The sequence below is a fragment of the Buceros rhinoceros genome, unplaced genomic scaffold, assembly GCF_000710305.1.
Source record: "Buceros rhinoceros silvestris isolate BGI_N320 unplaced genomic scaffold, ASM71030v1 scaffold45271, whole genome shotgun sequence".
NCBI lineage: Eukaryota > Metazoa > Chordata > Aves > Bucerotiformes > Bucerotidae > Buceros > Buceros rhinoceros.
The window spans coordinates 1-10,099 of NW_010396819.1; the positions used below are offsets into that span (position 1 = coordinate 1).

General features: G+C 41.3%; 1 protein-coding gene across 1 annotated transcript; it reads right to left on the minus strand.

Annotated features, from left to right (window-relative positions):
• Positions 1–5,238: 5,238 nt before the first annotated feature.
• Positions 5,239–9,392, minus strand: CCNB2 (cyclin B2; the record flags this gene model as incomplete). The annotated part of the gene is made up of 8 exons (XM_010145998.1): positions 5,239–5,381; positions 5,703–5,813; positions 6,378–6,518; positions 7,698–7,934; positions 8,260–8,418; positions 8,492–8,662; positions 9,058–9,183; positions 9,264–9,392. Coding segments are annotated over 8 exons (1,179 nt in total), but the record flags the coding sequence as incomplete, so codon positions are not given.
• Positions 9,393–10,099: the final 707 nt, after the last annotated feature.

Below are 10,099 nucleotides of genomic sequence, written 5' to 3' on the forward strand. Positions count from 1 at the left end.
GGGACAAGCGGCACAACGTGAATGGCAACGACCAGACAGGCCCCGGCAAGGCCGAGGCCAGGCACGTAGCATCAGCCGCGTCAGGTGCTGCTCTCCCCGCCGGCAGAAACAGAGTTTACCTGGCAGCACCCTTAGTCACTCATTTGTCCCATCTTGTACATAGTCTTGTGGACCGGCACGTCCCTGCCACTGCATGTGTGCACCACTCTGTCGTTCCCCGGGTTCTGCATGGAAACCTGCACACAGCTGAGTGGCACACGGCTCTGCATGGGTCAGGCTTCACTCTGCCTAATACTAATACCTCACCATCTGGTACCACCAGCAAACCAATCTGCTTGCCTTGTCATCACCTTCCTTCTCACCAGCAAATACTTGTTGCCCTTGGCCCACACAAGTATTAGGGACGTGCCTGGCCCAAACAGAAACCAAGCCAGGTTAGCAGATCATTATTCAACTACTCAATTCCCAAAGCCAGTCCACAACAGAGTCAGGCTCACAAAGGAGAGGAAGCAGCAGGTCTGCCTGCCCCCGAGGGGTTCTGCCTGCTCAGTGCCTTTGCTAGCCTCAAGCTTCTCCAATTCAGTCATCCCTGTGAAAAAAAACCACCTGAACAGCCCAGAGGAGTTTTTAACAGCAGTAACAGACCAAAAGAAGTACTCATGGAAAAGTGACAGTTGTGGGGCTATCTTCCTGAGCTTTATGAGCTACTTTATTAATGTACCAAAAAGAGTATTACTACAGTCAGCAGGTTTCAAAAGAGAAAGCTCTAGTGGCCCCTGTACACAAGGGGTGAGGTAGAAAAGCTGTGAATTTAGAATTTAAAATTACTGTTACAGATGTAATTTTTAAGGGATAGAATTGGATTTATTTTTAGCAAAGCTGCCAAGAAGGATGTACTGGTTCTGTCATAGCTTTAATTTCTGTCAATAAATTCATTACAAGCCTGAGTTTAGAACTACCATGTATTCACCAGCAAAACACTGCATCTAAGCCAGTCTTGGTCTACTACTGCTACAGGAAAGCTAAGTGCCTTTTCTAAGACAGGCTCTGAATTACACCCAGATCTAGGTTTCACAGCATACCCTACTCCCAAGAAAAGTCAATACATGCTGACGAACACAAGAAAATCCTCTCTCCCAGTAAAAAATAACAAAACAGTATAAAACACACCTCCAATAAAACAGAAATGCTGTTAGCCTATTCTTCAATGATGCTTTTCCGGTGCAGTTCACTACACACACAGAACTAGACAAAGACACATTGACAAAAATTAAGTCTAGGACTTCATGTAAGTAACTATAAACCTTCTGCCAGAGCTGTGTAATGCTATCCTGGCTTTACGTGACATGATCACAGTTCAGGCTTCCCCACATCACTGCACCATTTTTAGTCATTCTGCACATTTATAATTTATTTATTTTAAACTGACATATTGCATCTAATACCTGTTCTCTCTTCCAGCCTTTATTAGCTGATGAGCTGGCAAAAAGCATTTCTTCCCTCTTTCCCCTTCCTAATCTTTGGAGTGGTCACAGCTGTGACAGAGTTTGTGCAGCATCTCCCCTGCTGCTTCAGAGTTGACTAAAACAGAACAAGTCCATAGACGGCCCTGGAATCTGAGGCAACTTAAAAGAGATGCAGTCTCTCTTACAGCTTAGTCACAAAAATGGTAAAGTAGCCTCCTGTGAGCTAGAACTTTGTTTTTAATACTGAAAACTAAATCCCTAGCAAAGTTGGGGCACGGGGAGAGAGACTAAGCTGTGTAGAAGCCAAATTATGCATGAACTGCATGTGCACATTTGTCTACATTCTAGCCTGAGCACTAAAATGTCTTCTGTGCATCTGAACTGCTGTTCGGAAGTACCTGTTCATCCCTTTCAGTAGAAAAGAAATGGCAACTCTGTCCCTTTCACAAAGAAGTCTTACATTGCTATGTTTAATTCTTGTGACATTTAAGAGAATCCTTTTCCCTTATTCTGTGATATTCTTTAGAAATAACTCATTAGGACAGAGGGGTTGATAAAGCTTAGGTTCAAGTCCTAAGCTTTAAAGCACGTTAACATTTTTTCTCCCATCAGTGTTCGCAGACAGACAACAAACCGACCCCCACCAGCTGGAGGAAGGCCTAAACCCCAGCCAAAACCTAAGCCTCAGGTACCACAGTGCAGGGCACTGTATGCATATGATGCTCAGGACACAGATGAACTTAGCTTTAATGCCAACGACGTGATTGATATAATTAAAGAAGGTACGTAGAGATAGAAAGTTGTGTTACTTAATTACTAATCTTGAAAGTACAGTGTCCTAACTAGTTAAAACATGGCTTCTTGAGCCACCCCTTGAGCAACCCGAGTTATCTTCCCTTCTTAGGCTTGCAAATTTCTGTGACAGCTCCAGCAACAGAGAAGACCCCAAACCGCTGCGTGGAGTAGCTTTACAAGGCTGCCTCAAAAAGTAAACCAAAAAAGTGTCCAGAACCTCACTACTTTGCTTTCTTTATCATAGATCCTTCTGGCTGGTGGACAGGAAGACTACGAGGGAAACAAGGTCTTTTTCCCAACAACTATGTCACCAAGATATAAAAGACTGTCAGACAAAAATTGGTGTGAAGTTACCAGTGGTTGAAGATGTTTCTTCTTGCCTTCAGGACACTCTTCTGAGATCTACCATTCTCAGCAATATTTTCACCAGTAGAGTTGTGTATTAGAAGGAAGGATTTACCCACAGCACAGACTTTGATCTTTTGACACAGAAGCATACAGCAATGGACATACTGACCAATTATTTATTATATTTAAAACCTGGTCTTAACACCCACTAAGTGAAGAATTCTCAAACCTACCGTCTTCCTGAAAAAAAAAAAGGTGCTTTGCAATCTGAGACCAGGGACTTTGAAAGGGGTGTATTTAATAAGTGCCTTCAGCTGAATATCAGTAACCTTTTCAGTTAGCTACTGAAGATAATGTTAAATGCACATTCCCTCTAAAGAAGATCATTCTGGGAAACATACTAAATATGCTGCTACATGTCAAAAAGATTTAGGCTCATTTGGAGTATTCCCACCTAAAAAAACCTACTGTGACAGTATATTTAAGTAATTCTGTACAGACTTGTAAAGGAGCTGGTTTGTATTTGCTGATGTGTTTAGGGACTCCAACAGGCACTGTAACAAGTTGTAACAGAAAACCACATAGTACTGTATGCTAAACAATGTTGCCTTCTTCAAAATTTATATTATAATATGGCTGGCCCATGTTGGATTTAGGTTTAATGCTCTACCTGTTATAAGAAGTGTCTTTATGCAGAGCTGTACATTTATAGAAACAGATCATATACTGTATATAAAAACTGAGTATGATAGAAACACGTATGAAAGTATAATGTAGTATTTCCACTGTTCTTGTTCATGAAGTAGTTCTACTAGAATTTTTATGCCAGGTACTTACAGATATGCACTACTCCATTTAAGTAGCAAAAGCAAAAGTTACTGCTTAAGTCTGATTGCCTCCCACATCAGAGTGGCTGTGCTTGCCATACAGTTATCAGCGTTCATGCTTTGCCTTCTGAACCTCCATAAAATAAAACACAAGAAGCAGTTAGCTGAGTGGGTCTGTTCTCGTGTAGTTTGTTTCCAGTTACAAACAGATCCCTTCACAAGAATGTCTGGTGGATTTTACTGCACCAATGTCTTAAAAAAAAATCCCTTTCCAAAAATCCCTTCAAAGCACACTATTTTCACTATGCCTGGGGCAGAAGTGCTGCACATTACTTTTGTTTTTTCTTGTTAAGAGCAGTGAAAACAAATCCCTGTGTATATGGATATTAAGAAGTTACATAAGCTTTAAGATACAGCTAGAAATCCTGAATCCCTTCCCTCCTAAACCACTGCCTAAGTCTAAAAACTCCATCTCCATTAAGAGGCAACTGGTTGTAGAAGCTGCTTCTGAAAGCCTGACACTAGAGCCTCAGTCCAGGGGGGAGAAAAATCATATACACTCAAGGGATCAAGCCCATTTTTCAGAAGACCATTTGCAGGAAGTGCTATGCTTACTTGTCCTGTGAGAGAGAAAAGTCTCCTGCTTGAGAAGATAAAAACTAGTAGCTTCAACATCCTTCCTACAGGGGTTCTCGCTTTCTGCATCAGAGCTAGCACACTCATGAAGAGAAGACACTGGGAAAAGGGAAGGAATGAGTTCAGTGTAACTTAAGAGAATACCTGTGGGTCTGTAACTTTACTTATCTAGGACTAAGTTACCAAACAGGCTTAAACGAAGTATTGAGGCAGAAAGGCTGCATTTCTCACATGCTTGTATTCCTTGAGCATACAGATGGTGTCATTCATTAAGACACAAAACCGAAGGAAAGCAAAATGTTAACTGGTAAGTAAGAATCTACTTAATATTCTGTATTCTCACAGGTATAGAGATTTACTGGAGGGGTTAAAAAAAAAAACCAACCCACCCAAAGGTGGGGCAGTGGATTAGTGGGTGAACAGGCAATGCAAAACTAGGGGTTTTTTGACCAAGAAGTGGAGCAATTTTTAAGAGATGAGCTGGTTCAAAAGGTCTTACCTCGATAGTTCCATATCTACAGCCCCTGCACACAGTAGTTAGCATCTCAGGAGAATTATGAATTTTTTCCTACCTTAGCCCCCTTTGTTTAGGTACATGAAGATAGAACACATTGTCTTATGTACACCCAAACAAAGACTGACAAGGCTAACAGGCAGCCTACTTTTCCCAAACTTGAAGGCAACAAACTTCAACAAAAAAAAGAAATTCCTGTTCTTTCTGGGACAAGGCACTGAAATAAAGTATATATTTAGTATCCTTTAAGGTAATGCCAGGAAAAGATGAACTGTCTGTCTGCTCTTTCTTACCCGAAGACTGAAAACAACAAGGCACTAAATATAACCCACTATAAAGCCTGGAGATTCTCACTGGAAACAACCACTGAGAATCATCATCCACATCTAACTGCAAGTTGTATCAATCACCTGTTTAGTCAAATGTCCTGCTTGGACATTAGAATGCAGACACGTCTAGGCAGTACCTTAAAAGATTCACAGCCACGATACTCTTTTTTTTTTTTTTTTTTTTAAAAGAGAGAAGCTTTATTTCTAGGTAGAGTGTTGTATTACAAAGCAAGTTTAAAACTTCACCTCCAAGTCAGAAATGGCTTTGTAAGGCTGAGACTATGTACAAAGAGCAGTAGTTTTGCCTCAATAGGTAAGTAAGGACAAAGTGCATATACCATGAGGACTTGGCTGCCTAGGCTCATGGTAGGAGAGATGATGCCAGGTCCTTGATTATTTCACCATTCAGTTGAGGGATTGTGCTGATCGTCAGTAGTTTGCTACTTGCATACTTGTTCTTTATAGCCTGCAGAGGTAAAACAACAGAGTTACAAAAGACTTAAACATACAGTATGCATGTTCAGGCAGGTAATTTTCAGGCCTGTTAGCCTGAATGTTTGACAAACAAGCAAACACAAACAAGGTTGGAAGTGAACCAACTTGCTAAGTAGCAAGAGCATAGTTTGTCTAAAATGTTTTAAATATAGCACTAATGCAACATCCTCTCATGGGCTTGTCAGAATAGCACATACTATAACATACAGGAACATTTACCTAAGGAGCCACAATATGCGGCAAAGGTATTTCTAAAACACTAAAAAGACTATTTAACTATAGTTATACTTACAGTGTATTTTGTTAACTTCTCATTTACTTTGACCACATTCTTGGCAATGTGTTTCATAGTCACCACAAGACTGTCTTCTGTATATCCAGTGTAGTACTGCTGCTTTGCACCCTGCAGCGTAACAGTAAGAACTTTGAGATTTACGAATTGCTGATTTATGATTGCTGTTCAAGACACAATCACTTCAGGCAGCAAATGCCACAAACTTTGTGTGCTAGGAACCGTAGTACTGTCAGTTCAGGCAACAGATTCAGAATAACGTCTGGTGGACAGCAGAAGTCTGGACACATCAGTGCCAAGACCCACGTTTCTACACTGCACAGAGGATAAAAGCAACCCTTACAGAAGTAACCACTACTCAAATTCCAATTCACTATTCACAGTCCATGATTTTGTTATTCTACATACACTGCAAGAATTATGAAAATCTACCTTTATTTACAGCGAGGCCTTCTGTAACAATACTTTCAAGAGAAAAATCCTTTCATACCTCACTGTTCACAAAGAAAAAATAAGTTTTCAGTGGTTTGTTCCTTTTTTCTACCTGCAAGCATGCATCAGGCTGTCCAACTCTCATTTGATCACCAGCATAACTACCAACACAATTTTCTGAAGTAGTTGTTTTGATGTTTCAATTCAATCAAATGACAGAATGAGTTTGATTAAAACACTTACCCATTTGTTATGGCCCAGAATCTTCTGGGACAAGCATAACGCTGCAGCTGCAATCTCTGAAGGACGATGGTGAACCATGTCATAGTCTATCAGCGTCAGCTCCATTAGGTATTTTGCTAGGGTATGTTGCTTAGCATCAGCCTACCAGATAGAGAGCCTGTTAATCGACAGTTTCAGTTCACCGTACCATAGCGAATACCAGAAACAATCCCGAATTAATAACTGACAAAACAAAAATAGCATTACTTCTCTGTGTGCCTTACTTCCTAACTACAAGACAAAGAGTGACAGAAAAGCAACTGGCATTCTGAAAGGGTGATTTTAGGGGAGTAAATGGAGCAGATGCTCATGGTTAGTCAACCAAAATCTTTAAGGTCTAGGGACCATAATCTAACAGGCGCTCTTGTCAAATCGAGACCAGAGTCCAAACCAGTCTAGTCTAGCAACCATTTGGAATTCAGACACAGCCAAGTCAGGGATTTTAACAGAAAACTGCAGTCAAGCACTACTGACCCCAACTGAGGATACAAGTGCCCCTTCTGGAATACACGGGGCGGGGGGGTGGGTGGGAGGGGGGAGAAGTGGAAAAATGACTTAAGTAGATCCTTATTACAGGAGTCAGCTAACTTCAAGGAGTTACTACCTGGTGTTGAGGCAACTGAAGCCTACTTCAGGTTCTTCACTTAAATAGTGAGGTGGGGAAAAAAAAGGGTCACATCAAAGAGAAAGCTTATCTTCTGATTCTTAAATATTACAGTATTTGCATCCAAAAATTATGAAGATGTAAAAATGACTTAAGTAGATCCTTATTACAGGAGTCAGCTAACTTCAAGGAGTTACTACCTGGTGTTGAGGCAACTGAAGCCTACTTCAGGTTCTTCACTTAAATAGTGAGGTGGGGAAAAAAAAGGGTCACATCAAAGAGAAAGCTTATCTTCTGATTCTTAAATATTACAGTATTTGCATCCAAAAATTATGAAGAACTGCAACACTGCTTCACTTTTACAAGGGAATACCCTTACCACCAGGCAAAACGTGAATCTGAAAGCAAGGGTTCAGTTCTAGGTGTGTTTAGTTTACTCAAGAGTAAAATTTCTGCCACTAAGACTGAACAAGGCCCAGTAAATACAAATGTGACCCACTGCTGGCTTGCCACCATGATGTCATGTTACTCCACATGGAGAGGTTTCATAGCTGAGTATTTCTTGATCCAGTGCATAAGCAGAAAGCAAGGAAGATCACACAATAAAAATTCTGGAAGCAAATGTGATAGACTTTACATGTATGGGAAAGTTCTAGATAATGAGGACAAGTACCCACCTCACCAGCTTTTGATGCTCTTCTTAAGAAGTGAATTGGAAGAGGTCGTCCCAAATCAAAGTTTAACTCTCTAAGAATCATAATCTCCATTTCTCTAACTTCGTCACTGGTGTAGGCATTATCAGTGATGTAAACAAAGTCTGCTACATCAGGAGAGAATATCTCTTCGTATTTTGAAGCTAGAAGCAGTGCTGTTACACCCACCAGCTGAAGCCTCTTGCGAACTACTGGATGACTCTGCAATACAGCAATTTAAAAAGCAGGTCTCAAACCATCCAAGTCTAAATGAACACATTCTAATTTATCAGTTTAAAACAGCAGTGCAACAGTGCCCAGGAAGTAAATGAGATTTTCCACTTTGAGTCAGAAGTGTCCCTGTAACGACAAGCTCAAAAAGGACCACAGCCTTAGAGTTCAGATGCTACATTATACAGAGCTCTTACACCAAAACCAGATTTTGTAGGTTCTTAGATTTAAAAAGGAAGGATAAAACATATACTCCTTTAAAAGCATAGTCATTGAACAGGTCTCTTAATCCAAACATGAAAATTATCTTTCTTACTTGTAAGAAGCGATCCATAACTGCGACACACATATACAGCGTTTCCTGCAAAAGCTGGAATCTTGAGTGGACCTGGACAAGCCAGTCAACTAAAATGGCACGCATACGGCCATTGATGGTCTTCCCGTCAAGGTAACGCGGGCGGATCGATTGCTGCAGCTGTTGAAGAAAGAGCTATGTGAGCAACAAGATTAACCCTACACTGCAGAAGTGCAGACTAGGCCCGTCATACCTCAAGCTCTCTCAGATACAGATAGATATCTTTCACGTAGTCACTACACAGCTGGGGATTTTCCCAGTCCTCAGCATCAATGTCTTCTACGTGGTTGAGCAAGACATCAGAGAAGGCTTGGCACAAATCCTCCTCTTGCATAGATACGTCCATAGGGACAGGAGACATAACCTAAGGCACAGATCATAATGCTTACATGTCTACTGTTTAAGCTGCAATGTTCCTTCGTTTCCACATATTTCCAGTTACCAACCCGATTTGTTAAAAGTTTAAACTGAGCTCACACTCTAGTACGGCAAGCTTTCACCAAGATGCCAGGCAGAGAGAATCAGAAGACCTTCTAGTACTTGCCAGCTAAAGCAGAAAATTCATCCAGTACTGCAGGATCTAGGTCTGCCACTTCAGCATTAGCCTTTAAGCACAGTATGTGTTACACCAAAACCGCAGTACTGAGACTTTGCTCCTTCGGCAGGGCAATGGGATGCATCTGCAGATAAACTATTCTTAAGTTACAGCTCTAAGCTGCACATCAAATTAAGAGTCCAAACAGTATCATCGCTTCCTACCTTTGCAACAGCAGTTTCTTTGACCACTTGATTCACAGCAGCTGGAGGTTTAGGCAGTACAGTTACATTTGTCGTCTTACTAGGTCCTTTTGTAGGCTTTACAGATACTTTGGAGCATTCTGTTTTCTGTAGTGAAAACAATTACTATTAGTACAGAGCCAGTAATTCAACATTTCCTTACAGGGATATTTCAGATGTTCCTTTACCTTAGTTATACGTGTTCCTCTTGTTGCAACTTTATTTCCTATTTCTTCCAAAGCAGCCCTTTTGCCAGTAAGGTGAGTTTTGGCTTTAGTTTTAAGTTCAATCGCAGCATTCTCCACTCCTCTAGTGACCTAGAACAACAAAATTGCAGCTCAAGAGTCAAAGACTGGCTTTATTTAAATTTCCATTATATGCTCACCACCACTGTGCACCTCCGTGTGTGCTATCCATTACTCTACCAACTTTTATTCCCCACCCATTCACACATGCTTGGAAGAAGAAGTCTCCTCTGTATAGGTTACAGAAAGTGCTGTACTCTCTGTGTTGCAAGGTTAGAGCAATGCACCCTATCTATCTCATTCTTCCTCGCTGACTTTTTAACATGAATGCTTACCTGCTACTTCGCTATTTATTATAGTTACACAGTTTGTAACTATAATAGTATTCCTGTGAAGATGAACAAATCCATTTCTTTGTTAGGTACATACCATGTGAAATAAAAAGTTATGTTAGACATACAAAACCAAACATTCTTTGTTACGCACAAAGAAAGCAGCAGATTTCAAGAGCCTGTCGTGCAGTTTAGTTTAAACCATGAGACAGTAACAGTAAGATGAGACTCTTGTATTCCTTTCCTGCACCTTTCCGTTAAGTAGCTTTCATTGTTTTCCCTCCCTCCCACACGCCCTCCTCTCACTCTGAGGGGGAGGAGCAGGCGGCCGAGGCCAGGTGCAAGCTGAGGGCGGTACCGAGTGAAGCGCCCGTACCCTCCAACGCAGAGGGACGAGGGCAGTGCGCACCCCCTCACCCTCACAGCTCAGCCCGGCTGCCGTCTCCT